This window comes from Hemicordylus capensis, chromosome 3 (assembly GCF_027244095.1).
Source record: "Hemicordylus capensis ecotype Gifberg chromosome 3, rHemCap1.1.pri, whole genome shotgun sequence".
Classification (NCBI taxonomy): domain Eukaryota; kingdom Metazoa; phylum Chordata; class Lepidosauria; order Squamata; family Cordylidae; genus Hemicordylus; species Hemicordylus capensis.
The window spans coordinates 106,145,071-106,164,268 of record NC_069659.1 but is presented as its reverse complement, the minus strand read 5'-3'; the positions used below and the strand labels follow the sequence as shown (position 1 = coordinate 106,164,268).

The 19,198-nt window shown below is 43.6% G+C and overlaps 1 protein-coding gene across 2 annotated transcripts in view; it reads right to left on the bottom strand.

Moving 5' to 3' along the window:
- The window catches only part of TAB3 (TGF-beta activated kinase 1 (MAP3K7) binding protein 3), a 61,262-nt gene that overhangs the window by 26,132 nt on the left and 15,932 nt on the right, over nt 1–19,198 (bottom strand). The window contains exon 2 of one of the 2 annotated variants that reach the window (XM_053308255.1): nt 8,039–8,229. In XM_053308255.1, coding sequence (XP_053164230.1) covers nt 8,039–8,140 — 102 coding nt within the window. In that variant the 5' untranslated portion in view covers nt 8,141–8,229. The remainder of the gene's footprint in view (nt 1–8,038; nt 8,230–19,198) is intronic. The other variant, XM_053308256.1, reaches the window with a different exon arrangement.

Below are 19,198 nucleotides of genomic sequence, written 5' to 3'. Positions count from 1 at the left end.
TTGTAGGGTACATGACAATTTTCCGAGAGAAAGGTGGTCTTTCTGTGAATTCTAGGGCATACTCCGTTCAAATTATAGTGAGGACCCAATTGTCAGAAGTTATGAATTCCCAAGCAGGTACGTATGGGGTCAAACAGGTTCCTGTGATCAAGATGGGAAAGTCATTGTTTCTTGGGGTATCTTTGCTTTTGCTGCGGCTTGGTCAGAGGGTAGGATTGTTTCTTAGTGTAAAAATAGCACTGTGGACTAAAGGACCATTCAGAAGAGGTTTGCTGTGATATAGACCAGAAGGCTGGGTAGTGAGACAATTTGCTCTGCTTTAAGGGTTGAGAAGTGGTTGACTGGTAGCTCATTACTTTCTGGACCTTCTGGGCGGTCTCATCCATCTTGTCCCCAAAGAGGGTCTGTCCCTCAAAAGGGGAGGTCCACAATTCTTGAGTATGCTTCAAATGTGAGTCCAGGCAATCTCAGCCAAGCACACCTGCATATAGCTATATAAATAGCCATAACTTTGGCTGCACATTCAGTAGGATGCTTGGCGGAGTAAAGTTCTTGCTTAGCTAATTGTGAAGCTACTCCAAGGAACACCTTGGCTGGGTCTCTCTTGTCCTGTGGTAGGAGATCCAGAAAAGGGGATATCTGCTCCCAAAGAAAATGATTGTAGCGTGCATTATTAGCCTGATAGTTCACTATCGTTAGATGTAGGGCTGCTGCTGAGTAGAGACGTCTGCCAAACATGTCAAGTTTTTTTGCCCTCAGTACTTGGTTTGGAGATGGATTTTCCTTTGGACCTTGTCGGTGAAGGTTCTACTAGCACTGAGTTTGTTGTGGGGTCCTTGTTTGGGAAAGCAAACGAATCATCCTCTGCTTGCACCCTATAAGAATTCTCTAATCGTTTGGTAGGTTGGGACAGAGAAGATGGTGTCTTCCAGCAGTTTTACTATCTCCATAAGAGCAGAGTTCATGGGCAAGGAGCCAGGAACTCACACATCCACAACTATGAGGCCAAAGAATGGATCCAAGTCTCCCTTCTGCTGTTGGTCCAAATGCACCCCAGGGCAGAAGCCATTCTGGCTATGTAGCCAGAATATAACTTAAGAGCTTATGACAGTGAAATGGGTTTTGGGTCTGTCAATAGCTCCACGGGTGAAGATCTTGTAGAAGTCAACTCTGAGTGAGAGGAGTGTCACATTCAGACTCTGATGGTGATGTTGACTATCTCTGGAATCTGGATCCTCCGGGGCCAAGGGATCTGGAGGATGCTCAGGTGGTCTCGATGGAACCGATGTAGGTTGATCAGTAGGCAGCAGGGCTCTGTGGGGCCCATGGCTGGCGGATATGGCTTGTAGAACAGTGTAAGCACCTTGGTATGTGTATTGCTGCCGTCTCCACACGGTCTTTGTAGCACTTCTTTACAACGGGTTCTACACAGGTCATCAATAGGTTCCAGAGAACGAGATCTTGAACCATAGCTGCAAGGTCTTGTGTAGGACTGGTACCTGCCTGAATACTGGTAGTAACAGTCCTTGTATGAGCCTCTTCTATCACCTTCTTCCTCTCTGTATCGATAATCCTTTCAATACTGATTGGGCATATGCCATGCACCCTATGCCGGGCATATGCCATGCACCCTATGCCGGGCATATGCCATGCACCCTATGCCGGGCATAGTACAGATATGGTTGGTAGTAGTCCAGGTATACTGAATCCATGAGCAACCAGTACCTGTGGTCCCATGGCATATAGTATTGCTTGTACCAATCCTTGTATTTTCCTGGTTCTCGGGTTCCCTCTCTACTGAACTGTGGCTCCCAATCCTTTCCAAATCCTGACTCTCCATCACAAGGATTATAGTATGTCTTCAGGTTGGGAGATGGTCTAATCAATGGTGTCAAGTCCAAGTTCCTGTCCCTCAGATCCGAATGTTTGCCCGGGTCCAAAGGGTCTGGGGAACGTGACCAGATGGGGTGATACTCTGGAGAATTCTCCGCATTCGATGCTGTACTCGGTACCGAGACTGGTGACGAAGGATATAGAGGAGCCATTGGGTTTGATCCGCCTGGTTTGGGTATTGATAGAGAAGGTTGCTTTGGTCCCAGGCCAGCGTCTCAAGGTTTTGGCAGAAGAGGGTCTGTTGGGCCTGTGGAATCCAACTCCAGGAGCGGAAATTTCTTTTTCTTATTTGCTTTAAGAACACCCATTTTCTCCTCTGATGGTTGCTTCCACTTCGGGATGTGAGGAAGCTGTTGTCCCATCAGCACTAGAGAGCCAGCGTGGTGTAGTGGTTAGAGTGCTGGACTAGGACCGGGGAGACCCGAGTTCAAATCCCCATTCAGCCATAAAACTAGCTGGGTGACTCTGGGCCAGTCACTCCTGTCTCAGCCTAACCTACTTCACAGGGTTGTTGTGAAAGAGAAACTTAAGTATGTAGTACACCGCTCTGGCCTCCTTGGAGGAAGAGCGGGATATAAATGTAAAAATAAAATAATAATAATAATAATAGGGGTTGTAGCCCCTTCGCCATCATCTTCTTCAGTGAAGCAGCTGGTGCAGCCATGGCTGCTGGACGAATTATTGGTGTGAGTGTTGAGGACCAGGCTGTTTGAGTCAAGATTGGTAAGGTTAACATTGGGAACGGGATCTTGCATGGTATAGAAGCTGATCTTGCATGGGATCTTGCATGGTATCGATACCAGTGTGGATTTTGGCGAGTGCAGTGTCACCGAGTCTGGAGCTGGTGTTTGAGATCCTGGAGGAGTAAGTGGTGAGGAAGACATAGCTGAGCCACAAATTGTTGTGAAGAACAGAGGGCTTGCTCCCAGAAAGCTGAGTTAAGGCAAAATGCTGTTTTTCTTGCCTGTCCGGTAAATTTCTGGCAATGGGATCAAGTCTCAACTACATGTGCCTCACCTAAGCAAAAAAGGCACTTGCTGTGTGTCTGAAGACAGTAGTTTTGTCCCACAACAGACACACTTCTTGAAAACTACCTCACTCAGCATATGATGAGGAAGATATTGTCAAGCCTCCCTTCCCTGCAGGGCAAGGGATGTAAATAACTGGGGGGGCATGGGGCGCAAATAAAATCAAAACACGTACTAACAGTGGCGACTATGCAAACAAACTAACAGAAGCAACCGATAGATAGAAGCAAGAGAAGGAATAAACGAAGGATTTTTTAAAATAAAAACTTGCAGAAGCTCAGAGAGTGTCTCAGCAATATTGACTGAAACACGGACGGCGAAGGACTGAGGGAATGAGGAGAGCCACAGCTGCATATAGTGGTGGGAGCAGGCTTCCCCCACAAAGCAAGAGCTGAGAAGCTTGGAAAGTTCCTTATGTGGGCTCCACGCATGTGCGAAGCCCAGAAGTGTAAAAGCCAGAGAACATGTTGAAGAACTTTGTGTGCACATGTGTGTTCACAGCAAATATCTGATGAATTTATTGTGATCCATTATGGCCTTCTTCTCTGTCAGAAATATGGCTAATTTGTGACATTTTCAGACAGAAGTAGTAAGCTTTATCATATATTCATTTGCAAGTGGAAAATGTTAAAGTTCACCTGATCATTTGTCACTACAGGTGGCCCTCATTAAGGTTCCCTTCGCAACAATCGAAGATAATGAGACATTAAGTCATTGAGAGACTTGCATTTTGGGTGGTATATAAATGTGTTAAATAAAATAATAAATAAAGTCAATAGGAATTAGGGAGTTAGGTTTCTGCAGGGCAAAAAAGAAGAAGCAGCAGAAATAAGAGAAAGAAACTAAATACCATGCTATGCTTTCCAGGTGTCCAGCAATGCCCCCTCAACCCTGAATTCTGCAGATTTTCTGCGAAAAATCACAGGGAATTTTTTTTTTTTAAACTAAGAGCCATAAAATGGTTTCTTTCAGCAAAATGGTGACCAAAAAAATTGTTATTTCCAGCCACCCAGGAACTGCAGATAGATGAATATTTTTGTATCTGCGAATAACGGGGTTGGATCTCTGTTGCCCGACTGGGGATGCATGAAACTGCAAGTGTCAGGGACCATGAATAATGAGGGCCGCCTATAATATTACCAATCTGATGAAATAGCCATTTAAGATATTTATTGGTAAGTTAAGGAGTTTCCAAAAGCCTTGAAATGAAATGAAATTTCATTTTATTTCTATCATTTACAGACCAATGTCATTTGGAAATTCTTCAGCCTTACTAGAGTTATGTATCTGAGTTTAGTAATAAGGGGAGGCAGAGCTTCTAATGGTAAACTCATAAGTTTGCCCCTCCCAAGCTCATCATTAGTGAAGCCTGCAATGCTACTGAAATTTAGAAAGGGCTCATGTCTAAATGAGCCCTTGTCTCACTGTCTGCCAGTCTTCCTGTAGGGATGTGTACGAACCGGTCCGGAGGCCATTCTAAAGGCCTCCAAACCAGTTCGAAGGTGGCGCCAGCTCAAAGGTTCGACACCAACGGTGGTGATTCTTTAAGGGCGGAGGAGAGTGCACTTACCCCTCCCACCGCATTTCCCCCTCCGGCACTCTGCTTTTAGCGAAATCCATGGGGCAGCAGCATACCTCCCTGCCGCCCCTTCCCCCATTCTTGTCCAGAAGTATTATGACAGGCGTGTGCGCCTGTCACACGCTTAAAGAGACACCCCTGCGGTTCCGTGCACATCAGTATCTTCCCGTTTTTCCCCACCACTTTCCCCTGAAAACCAATCTTTGAACAGAGGGAGACAGTGGTAGAGAAAGCTAGCCAGTGATGGCAGGAGCCTTGCAGGCCACATACTTATGTCCTGAATGTTTTCAAGTATGTTCTGAAATGCATGGGATTTGTAGTCTCCAATACTTCCTAATTCAGTGATTGAGTCAGTTGAAGTTGGAAGATATTTATTTAAAACATTTGTATACTGCTTTTTCAAAAATAAAAATGTCCACACATTAGTTTATTCCTATGTATTCCAGTGGCAACAGATGCTCCTGAACATGTGCAGGAACAGCCAGGCCTTAAGGACCAGGTCCACAAGGCCTTCATCATCACCAGTTAACTCCCCCATGCTATCACTTCCTCTCTTGCCTGTAAGAGTAAATATGTTTGGGACCTTGGGGGATGGTGTGGGAAGAAAATCAGTGCAAAAGGTTGACAAGAACACCTTTGTAAGCAAGACCCTGAGTTTTTTGACACAACTGTTTTTTGACACAACTGACACAAAACCCTGAGTTTTTTGACACAACTGTGTCATAACAGTTGTTCTAGACATTTACCCTAATCCCATGGTAAATAGTAACATTTACCAATAGACAATGGCATTAAGAATGAAATTGAATGATTAATCAAAAGTACATTTATCACTCAAAGTCAAGAATCATCAAGTACCCAAGGTTAACCACCATGTTTCGTAATAGTTAATTGTTCCTCATTACTTGCAATATATTTCTTCCTCATTTTTTTGAGTGAAGATGTAAAAAAATAAATGCATTTGGTATTGTGTTTTGCAACTAGCTAAATATCCTTTCTCTTCTTAATGCCTCAGAACAGTGTGTCAACAGTTTCTTCAGTTTCCCCTCTGGCTCTTGAAGTAACTGAATAACCTTTCTCGTACTGCCTTAGCATCAAAAGCACCAGCAATTTCTCTTCTGCTGTCTGTCTTTGCATAATCCAGGTCATATGGGTTAAAGGTAAACTCATAAGGGTTTACTGCCAAAAAAGAACTAACACAAGGATACATCTTGCTCTTCTTAACCATCAGACTTGACAACTGTTCCTTACAGTTATTGCTGTCTTTTCAGAATTTTACCAGCTACTGTATTTGACAAAGCTGCTTACCTTCTATTCCATAGTCAAAAATTATTTTTAAAAGACATACAAAGTGTAGCTTCAGGCTGACAAGTGACTGAGAAAAAAGAAACTATACTATGCCTACTTCTCTTGAATAGAGATGAATTTCTTTCCCTCTTACTAGAGGTAGAACAGCTATAAACTTGTGAAAACATCACTTTAGTAAAACTAGAAAAGGGCCATTTTCTCTCCTCACACCCACTGCTCTTCATTAATGTTTCCCAACCTTTTTCATCCAGAGGCTCACTTACATTAGAGAAATGGGGGGGTACACTGCCCCCATCCCCCATAGATATTTTTTGGGGGGGGCAGCAAAGCCACCACATGTTTTATTCATGTTATTTTTAATGTAATTTCTAAAAGCTTCCCTTCTCCATTGTAAGAAGTATGTGATAAATTTGGAAGAGATGGCATCCGTCTGAATTTAAGATTAACTAGCTGAACCCGCTCAGAGCATCCCCCCACCTTCTGCCCACCTCCCCCGTCCCCTTCCGCCCTAGTCTCCCCTCCCCCGCCACCTTCCGCCCCAGTCTCCCCTGCCCCCCACCTTAGGCCCATTCTCCTCTGCTTTCTCACCGCCGCCACCATTATTTATCTCCCGCCCGTGCCGCTCCCAAAGTGACCGTACTTCCCGTGAGACGGCTTGAGAGTGGCTGCCTGTACGGATGTGCACATACCGGTCCGCAGGCCATGAAAGAGCCGGTTTGTGCTGGTGCTGGTTTGTAGTTCGATTCCAGCGGGGGTCTCCCTTTAAGGGCCGGGGGTTTGCACTTACCCTCTTGCCACTTTTCCCCTGCCGGTGCTCCATTTTTAAAAAAAGGTTTTGGGGTGGCAGCATTCCTCCCTGCTGCCCCTGCCCCCGTTGTTGGCCAGAAATACCAGAAGTATGGGCTGCGCGTGTGACCGCCACCGCACGCACCCGCTGCACACACTGTCTGGTATCTCACCGCCTTTGATGCCGTTTCCTCCCAAGGAAATGGGTCCGGTTTCCTCCTTTCCCCCAACTCTACCAATTCCCCTTCAAATTTGATTCTTCCTTCTCTCTCCCACCTGCCTCCCTCACTGCCATTCCCTCCCAAGGCAATGGTTGGAACTCTTGCAGGACCTTGCAAGAGTTCCAGCAGCCATCCAGACACATCCCCACATCCCCATGCAGTTCCCTACGCAGTCAGCGGTAAGAGAATTAAATATATAGATGCTTCACCAAGTTATCATTTCTAAGGCTAAGCTCTCAGAGTCAACTAGACATTAGGTGGGAGATCCATGCTCAGCTCCCCTCAGCTCTTCATCCTTTTAAAATAAAAAAGCAGCCAGGGGAAGGGGACAGGTCAGGACTACAACATTTGCGGGGAGGAAGCCAGGTTTTTCTGCCCCCTAGGTTTTCTCTAACAGAAAAAATAGCAGCTTTGGGTGTGTAATTCACTCACTTTGCTTCCTTTTGCGTAAGGTGGGCCTGGCCCTGTGGCACACTGGCCAGTGTCCCAAGACACACCAGATGGGAAAAGTTGCTCTACATCACTGATAGACAGCTAGGTAATTTCTAAGAGATCTTTTCACAACAGTATTAACTTCATGTTAGTGTATGTTTACAAAATAGTTATTACCTTTTCACTACTTAAATAAATTCTAACAGCACCAGTTAAGTGAGATTAGGAATCGTACTGTAGCTCAACAGCAATTGCACATGCTAGGACAGGCCTGCTCAACTTCGGCCCTCCTGGAGATGTTGGCCTACAACTCCCTTAATCCCTGGCTATCGGCCACTGTGGCTGGAGATTATGGGGGTTGTAGACTAAAAACAGCAACAGCTGGGGGGCCTAGGTAGAGCAGGCCTGTGCTAGGGAAATATAGCTGCACCTGTGTCGCAATGAAATAAATGGGACCAAAATGCACGATTACATTCTTAAATCACCCACACTTCTCTTCCATCTACCTGCTATTCTTAGCTATATTTTTAATTTCCTTTATTTCTCCACAAGAAATGTTGTGTTCCTTTTACATTCTGCACATGCATAGGTATCATGTTTCCTCCTGCTGAAGGTTTCAAATAGATCAGTTTTAATTTTCCCCTCCCACCAAAGGCTTCCGTTCTGAGAAATGAAACGGGTGAAGTCATGCTTGGCTATTACTGACTTTATTACAAGGAATTGCTTTAATTTTTCAAAAGAACCATAATGGTTTTACTTGTTCAGTGTTTAAAAATTGCTTCAGTACCTACCTGGCGCATGCACTGAGACACCACGCCTTCAGGAATCTCAGGGAAACGTTGCCGGAGATCATGGAGTACCTGCATGTCGAGTTGCTGGCTGCCCTGCGCCATGCCAGATTGATGTTACTGTCAAGACTCTCAGGAAATAGCAGTCAACAGGCTTCCCAGTGGTTATGATCTGCTGATGCTTCAGGCATCTTCTAGAAATAAAAATAAATTTAAATTATGAGCCACCATGTGAAATATTTCTTTTTAACAGCAGCAAGATGTACATATGTTAAACCAATCTATAAAGTCATCTGATATAATTTAGAAAATGATACAACAGTCAATATGGTCATCACAAATATAAATACCAACATCAAAATACCTTGGGAGGATTTTTTATTTCATAAGGCAGTGATCTTTTCCACTGTGCTACACACTGGAACCCACAAAGAACATAATTATAACCTATACTCTGGAGCAGGGATTTCTAATAAGGGATACTTGAAGGACTTCCAGGGGGTACCCAGAGCACTCCTCTGCCTATAATGGGAAAAGTATATTTGTCCTATTAATTTCAATGGGAGTACATACGAGTAAAGTAATCTAGATGCAAACCAGTGACTGGTGTAGCCCCTCTCATAAATGCAATATTTAAATTTGTCTGTGGATATACATACAATATCAAACTTTATGGGGTACCTGAGCTGAAGGTTTGTGACAGAAGACATACAATTGTTTTTGTTTGTTTTTTAAAGTTGGGATCTCCTGCTCTACAGTGACTGAACCTGAAAGGAGAGAAAGAAGAAGAAAAATCCTCTTCCGACAAGACCTCTCTATTGATATAGATATATAGACTCTCACATCTTATGCTTTTCCCAGAAGGAGCATTGCAGACCAGCACATTTCCACCCCCCAAACAATGCACCTGATCAAAAAATAAGGGCCTACATAGTAAAAAACAGTCCCAAGACATGCTCCAAAAATGAGAACTGATGAAAACATTTCCTGTTGTACTTTCATAGAAAAGTAATAGTAGCATTATAGGGCGTGTAATTCACACCATGTCGCCTTAAGTGGAGCACTGGGAAAATGCTTGACTAATAAGCAGAAGGTTGCCGGTTCAAATCCCTGCTACTGTTTCCCAGACTATGGAAAACACCTATATTGGGCAGCAGTGATATAGGAAGATGCTGAAAGGCATCATCTCATACTGCATAGAAAGAGGAAATGGTAAACCCCGTCTGTATTCTACCAAAAACAACCACAGGGCTCTGTGGGCACCAGGAGTTGAAAGCGACTTGATGGCAAATTTACCTTACCTACACACTTGTATTTTTTTCCAGTCCCAATCCTTGGTATCAGTGTTCCCTCTAACAGAGATTCTCATATGTTGTTGACTGCAACTCTCAGAATCCCCAGCTGCAATGGCTTTTGCTTGGGGATTATGGGAGTTGTAGTCAACTACATCTGGGAATCCCTGTCAGAGGGAACACTGATTGGTATTCCAGATTTTTCTTGTACTTACTAAATCGGAAATGGTTGGGTAAAAGATGGTTACCCTCCCTTTCACTATATAATCTTTTTGTGTAGCCACTTATTCACAGCAGAAAATACATGTTGCTGTTTCTATGCTTGCTGTGGCAAATTGCTGTGATGCCATAACTACTGGTATGTGGTGGCAGGATTGCTTGCATAGGTTCAAAGTGCATGTACACTGTAGAATGGTATCTTTGCACTAGAACGGGGTAGGCAACCTTGGCTCTCCAGTAGTTGAACTACAACTCCCATCATGCCCCACCAAAATAAACTGTGATTAAGGAGGGGAGTAGTAGGCAGTATCCAAAAGGTTGCCTACTTCTTCACTAGAGGTCAACGCTGTGCTGGTACAGTGATTCCCTGTCACAGCTACCTAATCATATTGTGTAACCTCCTTTGTCAGGCAGTATACGGAGCTGTCATCTTGTGTTCTGTTTCTCTGAATAGTACTGGGATGCAATTCCCCTGCCCTTTCAGAATCCTATTCCTTTTGGGACAATGGAAATGGTCCCACACTGTTTTTTGTGTGGGTGTGCCACATCTTTGTCAGTCATATTAACAATGGTTTGTGTGAACATGGAATACTGTGCTTCTAGTACTACTGTTTTTTCACCTCCATCTGCATCATTAAAATTTCCACCAGTTGCAGTTTAGGGGGCAAGCAGCCCCACTCCAGCCCCCCTTGCTAACAAATGACACCACAACAAAATCAAAAAGATTAGTTGCCACCTGTACAGTGACATCCTTGGCTTCATGAAATATTTGACTGCAGTTTACTAAGAGGTGGTCAATTTCCAATATATGACTGATCAATTGACCAGCATGCCAACCTTAATTGTATCAGTACAAGAACCCTTGTGCACAATTTTATATTACTCTATATCTTCCTTGACAGCAGAGCTTACACCTGAGAAACCATTTATTCAGCCACCCATATTTATAATAAGGAGCACTGGACTCTAAGTATTCAGCTTTTACAATATTTAGTTTCTTTTTGTAACCCCTATTTTCATAGCCTATAGGATAAACTCTAACTTGAAATACCTTTGTTTTGCAACAGCCTTTTCTTTAAATGCTCAACTATTCACCATAAGCGACCACAAATTATACCCAGGTGAGTAGTGGTGCTTTTCTCTTTTCTTATGTCATACTTCTGCAAGCAGCAGCAGCTACTATGTTCCCTGTGTTCAGCTGCTATAATGTGCCAGGAAACAACCCTATAACATGATGTAACATCTTTTCCTGGGGCATTCGAGACAGAAAAAATGATGACTGGCATGAGCCAGTCACTGGGAATGTTTATGTTATTGGTGCTTCAAGCACTGCTGCCATCTTAACAGTTAAAGGCAGCAAAAAGTAGTATGGAGAAAGCAATGATATGAGAAGAGGATGACAAGAGAGTGGGGGAACGGGTAGAAGAGGTATGAGCACACATGGATGAAGTACTAGCAATCTGCTACATGCCCTTTCCCCAGATACCAGCTCCAACTATGCATCTGGCATCCTTTGGAGACAGGCACCCTTGTTGCAGCCAACTCTATGCTGTACCTACTGTTTCTGGCAACAAAAGAGAGATTCTCATTGGAACCAGGTCACATGGGTGCAGGGAGAATGCATTTGCAAACTGTAGTTCCTCCCAGCATCTTCTGCATGAGGAAAACACTAAGAGGAACTACAGTTCCCACCTCTTCCTGTGTGTCCTCTCAGCATTCCCATAGGCTATCTGTAGTGAAAAGCCCCCCTTCGGCACAAGAAATAGAAGGTACTTTTTGTCAAGGTCAGAGATTCTGATGTACATAGCTGAGAATGCAGATGACCTGCAAGCTCTAGTAATGAAAGTCAAGGAGCACAGTCTAAAAATGGGACTATGACTAAATGTAAAGAAGACTAAATTAATGACAACGGGTACAGCAACCAGCCTCAGAATTGACAATGAAGAGGAGGATAGCTTCTGCCTTTTAGGATTAACCATCAACAGTAAAGGACCCAACAGTCAAGAAATACGACACAGACTAGCACTTGGTAGGGTTGCAATGAAGGCCTTAGAAAGGATATTTAGATGCCGTGATGTGTCTACACCTACAAAGATTAGAATCATTCAGACAATGGTTTTCTCCGTGACACTCTATGGATGTGAAAGCTGGACTTTGAAGAAGCAAGATAGAAAAAGTATTGACACTTTTGAACTTTGGTGCTGGAGAAGACTTTTTGGGATACCATGGACAACCAGGAAAACAAAGAAATGGATCATAGAACAAATGAATCCAGAATTTTCACTTGAGGCACAAATGACCAGGCTCAAACTATCATACTTTGGACACATAATGTGAGAACCCAGCTTCCTTGAGAAGTCCATAATACTGGGAAATGTTGGAAGAAAGAGAAGAAGAGGACCTCCCCCCCACCGCACTGTCTTTACTATAACATACTAAGAGTGGTGTGGTCAGTGTGGTGTAGCAGTTGCTGCTGGACTAGGAGTGGGAAGTCCCAGGTTCAAATCACCACTCAGCCATGAAACTCACTGGGTGACTTTGGACCAGTTACTACCAATCAGCTTATTTTAACCTCACAGGTTTTTTCTGAAGGTAAGAGGGGGGGAAATGTTCTATACAACTCGAAACTCCTTAGAGCAGGGTTCTCAAACTGTGGATTGGGGACACACACACCCCGCAGGGGCTGCAACTTTAAAGGGGATCAGAAATCAGGACAGAGCTGTCGTGAGGCAAGGGTCTTATCTGACATCTTTGAGGCACAGGGATGCTTGGGCTACAAGAGGTGTACCAGGAGACTGAAGCTGAAAACTACCTCAATCCATCACTACTGCTCACAAAGCCAAGGGCTGGTGTCTTTGGCTGATGGACCAGAAGAGGTTCCTGCTTGGGAAACACTCACTGGAGCTTATCTCTCAAGAGGGTTCCCTATTCTGGCCCACTGGCCAAATAAGTGTCACTACTGTGTCTGTCCCTGGTTTTGTGAGTGGCAGAGCAGCCAAGTGGTTTCGGCTCCTGTCTTCTCATACCTTGGAGACATTGGAACAGCTTTTCAGAACACTTAAAGTTTCTTCCTCAATTTTGGATTATATGATTTTTTAATTACATTATTTGTGCGAAAGCCAAGTACAAAGTGAGAAAACTATGAGAACACCGATTCGCCTCACAACATCCTATTTGTGTGAATCGCAGTTGCTGCTGTAAAGAGCAAATGCCAATCAAAAATACACTTGCAGCTCGATTGGCAGTTTCAAGCTTAAAGGCCAGGTCTGATAAATTAGACGATTATTTTAGGGGATCACATTATCAAAACGTTTGAGAACACCTCTACCTTAGAGAAAATGTAACTAATATAATAATATGGAGAATCAACATAGATACACAAGTCCAGTCAGAAGAGAAACACAGGAAGTCACAGACAATTCCATTAGAGCCTTGGATAAACTATAGCTATTTTACATACAAAATGGGAAACTGCCTTATACCAAGTTAGACCATTGGTCCATCTAGCTCAGTATTGTCTGCACAGACTGGTAGCAGCTTCTCCAAGGTTATAGACAAGAGTCTCTCTCAGACCTATCTTGGAGATGCCAGGTAGGGAACTTGGAACCTTCTGCATGCAGGCATGCAGGTGCGCTTCCCAGAATGGCCCCATCCTCTAAGGGGAATATCTTGCAGTGCTCACATTTAGCCATCCATTCAAATGCAAACCAGGTCAGACCCTGCTTAGCCAAGGGGACAATTCATGCTTGATACCACAAGACCAGCTCTTCTCCCATTTCTATTCCAATGTGGAGCAATACCTTGAGAATCACCAAGCTAGCAACTGTATCAGCAGATGCAATACCACTGGCTACATACTACTCAATGAGCCCACATTCTTTGTAATCTAGAGGAGGGAAACAGAATAGTTGAAGTATTTTGCCTAGTTAAAGGCAAATATCACTTTTAACTGGTATTTGGTGAAGTGTAGAAGATTATGTATGTGCAATTCAAGTAGCCGTACAAAAGATCCCAAACACGCCTGTTTAACATCTTAGACTGGGCTTCTTTCCAGATTATTTCTTCATATTTGTATCTCATTCATTCACTTTATTTTTCAATCATGCAGTGTTCTACAGATTATAAAGATACACAGTTTCCAAAATTCAAGAATGAATGGTACAGACTTTAAAACAAAAAGTCGGAGGTTTGTGTTTCTAGCAAAGATTATAGAATTTAAAGCAAGATTATTCTTGGGATCTTGTCACTGGGAAATCCCAACAAGTACATAAGCTTCCCAAATCCAGCAAGCATATAGACCAACAATCCTCTAAACATAGCAACAGATACGTACAACTCTCTGGAACATAATGAGGATACAGTCCTCTATTTGCTTTCCTACTTAACTGTGAGCACTGGATTCTGATTCAGAAGCTTGCAAAACATGTATTCGGAAGGATGAAACTCATGCTTGCAACAAATTCAGATATTTTTATTTATTTATTTTTACATTTATATCCCGCTCTCCTCCAAGGAGCCCAGAGCGATGTACTACATACTTGAGTTTCTCCTCACAACAACCCTGTGAAGTGGGTTAGGCTGAGAGAGAAGTGACTGGCCCAGAGTCACCCAGCTAGTATAATGGCTGAATGGGGATTTGAACTAGGGTCTTCCCGGCCCTAGTCCAGCACTCTAACCACTGCACTACACTGGCTCTCAATATTTCCCATTGGTATCACTTGCAACAGCATTTCCACAATTTTAATGGGAAAACATAGTTGTGAATTGGTCCTAAAAGGCCATAATCTCAGCATATCATAAGGATCTTCTAAAGAGGCAACTGTGTCGCTTCAGAGTTTAGCTCCCATCCCACAAGGTTCACTATTATTGCCATATTTCCCATAATCCTACAATAATGAACATTCTTCAAGCAAAAGCAAAATGAAGACCAGGCTCCCTTCTTATGTGTTCAGAGCAGTTCTGTGGAAAGTACTGCCCACTGCTAGATAGAGCATTTCTTATTTATTTTACATTTTATATCCCACTCTTCCTCTAAGGAGCCCAAAGCGGTGTACTACATACTTAAGTTTTTCCTCACAACAACCCTGTGAAGTAGGTTAGGCCGAGAGAGAAGTGACTGGCCCAGAGTCAACCAGCAAGTATCATGGCTGAATGGGGATTTGAACTCGGCTCTCCCCTCTAACCACTACACCACGCTGGCTCTCTCTCTTTATCTGACACATTTATGAACCACCCAACACAGGAATCTCCAGGAAGTTTTGTTGCTAGTACTGCCTTTCTGCTGGCTCCCAGAACACTCCCTGCTTATATTTGAGACTGTAGATGTATGGGTCTCACTTTTGATACACTCAGGAGCCTCAAAGCACAAGGAGCTCTCAGTTTGTTGGCTTATTGGGGAACAGTCACTCAGTAGGCAGAGGGACAGTTGCCCCTAGATTTAACAGCTGTAAAAGAGCCAAATTGAAAGGGAGTTTGCCTCACACATTCCCCATGCTGGACACCTGAGTAGATTCCCGAAGTTAACTTGCAACAGTTAACTCTCTGTTCAAGGTCTGTCTGCATGTCTGACCCTCCTTTGGTTCACTTCCCCTCCTCAGCTGCCTCAAACAAGCTAAAAACCAAGTACCTCAGCAGGAAATTCAGATAAGGCTTTGTAGATGCAACTCCCCTCCTATCAGCAGACTTAAGCGGACCACAGAAACTCAGATATGTGCCCATTAAAATGCTGATTAGTTTACTCGGTGTTCCAAGGGGGGAAAGGGTCCCGGTGTTCGCACCTTCAATCACTCCATTTGCATCATCCTATCCACGCACTGTGTTGTGGTGCAGCATGGCGAACATAAGGACAGCCCTGATGGATCAGGCCCAAGGCCCATCTATCCCAGCATCCTGTTTCACACAGTGGCCCAACAGATGCCGCTGGAAGCCTACAGGCAGAAGTTGAGGACATGCCCTCTGTCCTGCTGTTACTCCCTGCAACTGGTACTCAGAGGCATCCTGCCTTTGAGCTGGAAGTGGCCTATAGCCCTCCGACTAGTAGCCATTGATAGACCTCTCCTCCATGAAGTTATCCAAAGCCCTCAATGACACAGACAATGGGATCTGTTGAGATTTCCTGGAACTTCCCTAGCCAAGAAAGAAGTTCAACTGGAACTTCCCCAGGACACGTTTTGGGCTTTATTTGCCCCTGGATTCTGCAGCCAGGGCCCCCAGTGCTACCTGCTTGGTTGCCACCTTGTGGAGCCAACCGTTACTTTGACACTGCAGTGGATATTCGCTAAACCATTTAGCTGTGTTTTGTTCTGTGGGCCACTCTTGCTTCCAGGCCCTAGATCAGCTCCCTTGCTGGGTCTGATTTGCATGGCCCTCTTAGCTAACACCTGGAGTAGCTTCATGAGAACAGTCACCCTTCGGATCCATTCCTGTTATCTAACTTCCTTGATTCTTCACTGTTTGCTGCTCCCCAGCCTACCTGAGGAAAGAGGTCCTTGGTCACTCCCAAGCCACAAGGATCCACCCACTACTGAAGGAAGAACCGAGGTTGTGTGATAACTGCTGTACCTCAATCTGGGCTCCATCTATCCCTGTCTCTCCTCCCTTAAATCCAAGAGCCTGTTTCTCTAAGCCTCCTTTCTCTGGCCAGCCTAGAAGCTACTTTAATTCAGATATTAAACTAAATTTCCTCTTAGCAGTTGTATGGTTATTCTTGTAACATATTTTTAGAAATAATAACTTTTAGTGACTCCCTTATTCCACTGTACCCCTTACCTTCAAATAAAACCATCCCTGTTTTTAAACATCTTGCTCTCAGCCAGTCATTTTCCTATAACCAACACATTGCATTAAATTTATTCTGACATGGAACTGCTCCACTCTGAGCTAATCTCCCCACATAAAGCCCAAACACAATTTTGGGGATGTTTACAAATCAACCCAGGGCAGTTCCATTAACAGTTTACAACCACTAAAAACAGAAAAATACAACAGTTTAAACTACAGTTTAGTTAAACATTAAATAACACAATTCTTAAAAATTAGAACAATTAATTTTTCCCTCAACAACATCTGTACTAACCAGAGGACACTTTTAGAATAGAGGTTCACACTGAAATGGAGCAGCCTACAAATTTTTCGTGTTTTAGAATGAGATAGTAAACACCAAAACATTAAAGCCTCATTAAGATGTTAATAGATTAGGATGGTGTACTCATATACACCATCTTAATAGGGAAGGGAAGTCCTGTTACCCCAGCACATTCTTCATTCCCCTCTCCCATGGTGCTGTAAGAGTGAAGGCGGGTGCTTCCATGAAGTGCTTCCACTCAGGTACCCATGTCTCCAAGTTGACAGAAGTGCCTCCATCATGTAATCTGTTGCTTTAGAAGACGACTGAAAGTGTGAGCAACATAGGAGGGGCAGTGAGAAAGATAACTGAAGTGCTGGTGGGGCAGGACTTCCATTCCCATTTTGGACGGTGTACTCAAGTACACCATCCTTTTTAACTAACATCCAAATGAAGCTTGAAGCAATCTGCTAAATGCCTTCTTACATGAAAAACTAATATTTAAAACAAAAAATACACAACACATACTGGACTTTGTAAATGCATGCTCAGTTCCTTTCCATCAGATTATCATTATGTGCACCTGCCTGCACGCACACACACCTACCTACCTTATTCTGTGTAAATACCGTATTTTACGGACTATAAGACGCTACGGACTATAAGACGCACCTTAATTTTAATCCAGTTTTTCAGAGTTTTAACATATTAAACTGTTAAAACATAAGACGCGCCTGAATTTTGGCGGATATTTTTCAAGGAAAAAAGTGAGTCTTATAGTCCATAAAATACGGTATTAATCAGATTCCCTAACTTGAATTCTTCATAACAAAGCTGAAGATGGGTTAGCAGCTATAGCTATGCTTAGAGCAGAGAGAAGGCATTTGTGTGTCCTAGGCAAAGTTTGAAAATTACACTCCTGAGGAAAGTATGATGTACACAATTTTATCTCTCAAAACTGGTTCCTGCGCCAATTGGAACTGGCACAGACAACTTCTGTCTGAGATTATCTGCCCTTTTTTGTCATTGACATCTTTAGTTGGATGGAGAATTTTGGGTAGAAGTCAGGAACCGGTGGTGGGTAGATTCAGAGGACACACCTGCCCGGAGCATGTGCTCCAAAGGAACCTCTGGTTCCCATTCTACTTATTTATTAGTTAAGTAATACAACTTAGTAACTTTGTTCAATAACTTAACAAGCCTCAGTTTCTACTCTGTTACACTCTGCTACATGGGGTTATGGGCCCAGAGTGCTGGAAATAATAAATATGCAACAAGAAGTTTATGAACAACAAATGGCTACTTTCAGGTCTACTAAGATGCATCTGGCTATAGAGATATTGTGTGATACAAACTATACAAGTTGTAAATTTAATATAAATATGTGGCTAAATAGTCTTGGACTGTCTTTTGTACTGGAAAAAACAGTGACCACTAAAGAGTGGAAGAGAACAGCTGGGGGGGAAATAAGATTTCAAGAAGCCGTGGAGGGATTTAGTGTTGGCTCTGCAAGTGATCCTGTTAATGCCCTGGTGGAGAACTGGAACAGCCAACTCACCAGGGCAGTACACATGATTGCTCCTAAACATCCTCTCTGACCCACTTCAGAATTGGCCCCTTGGTATACTGAAGAACTATAGAGGTTGAAGCAGCAAGGTAGATTGGAGCACAAGTGGAGAAAGACTCAACTCTGACAGATTACAACATAGAGCACATTTGAACATCTACTCTCATGTGAAACGTGTGGCAAAGAAGCAATTCTTTTCTGCATGTACTGAGTCCATAAGCTCATGTCTGGCTGCCTGCAGTTGTCCAGGGTTGTGAGAGGGCTAGTATGGGCATGGCTCCCTCCTCCCCAAATCAGAGTTTAGAACCATGGATTACCCACTGTGACTTTTTAATGAGTCGTGGACAAAATCTCTCATATTTGGGCCAATTTAGATTCAGACCACACACCATTACTGCAGTGTCTGATGTGGAGGTATCCAGCAACTCCTCTTGTGGGGTTAATCTGGATCAGTTCCAATTTGTGACTCCTGGGGATGTGCACAATCTACTTGGAATGATGCAGTGTACCACCTATTCTCTTGACCCTTGTCTGACATGGCTTATACTATCGGGCAGGGTGGGGTTGTTATAGAAGGTCGATTATAACTGCTTCTCTGAGGGAGGGCAGGATGCCTCCTTGCCTTGAGAGGGCAATTTATTAGATCTCTTTTGAAGAACCCTGCACTGAATCTCTCAGAGTTAATCAACTATAGGCCTGTCTCCAACCTTCCATGGTTGGGCAAGGTAACTGAGAAGGTGGTGGACTCCCAGCTCCAGGCAGTCTTGGAGGAAACTGATTTCTAGACCCATTTCAGACTGGTTTTCAGGCTAGCTATGGAGTGGAGATTGCTTTTGTCGGCCTGATGGATTATCTCTAATTGGGAATTGACTGAGGGAGTGTGACTCTGTTGGTCCTTTTGGACCTCTCAGCAGCTTTCAATACTATTGACCCTAGTATCCTTCTGGAGTGTCTAAGGGGGTTGAGGGTGGGAGTAACTGCTTCGCAGTGGTTCCATTCCTACATTTAAGACAGGTTCCAGA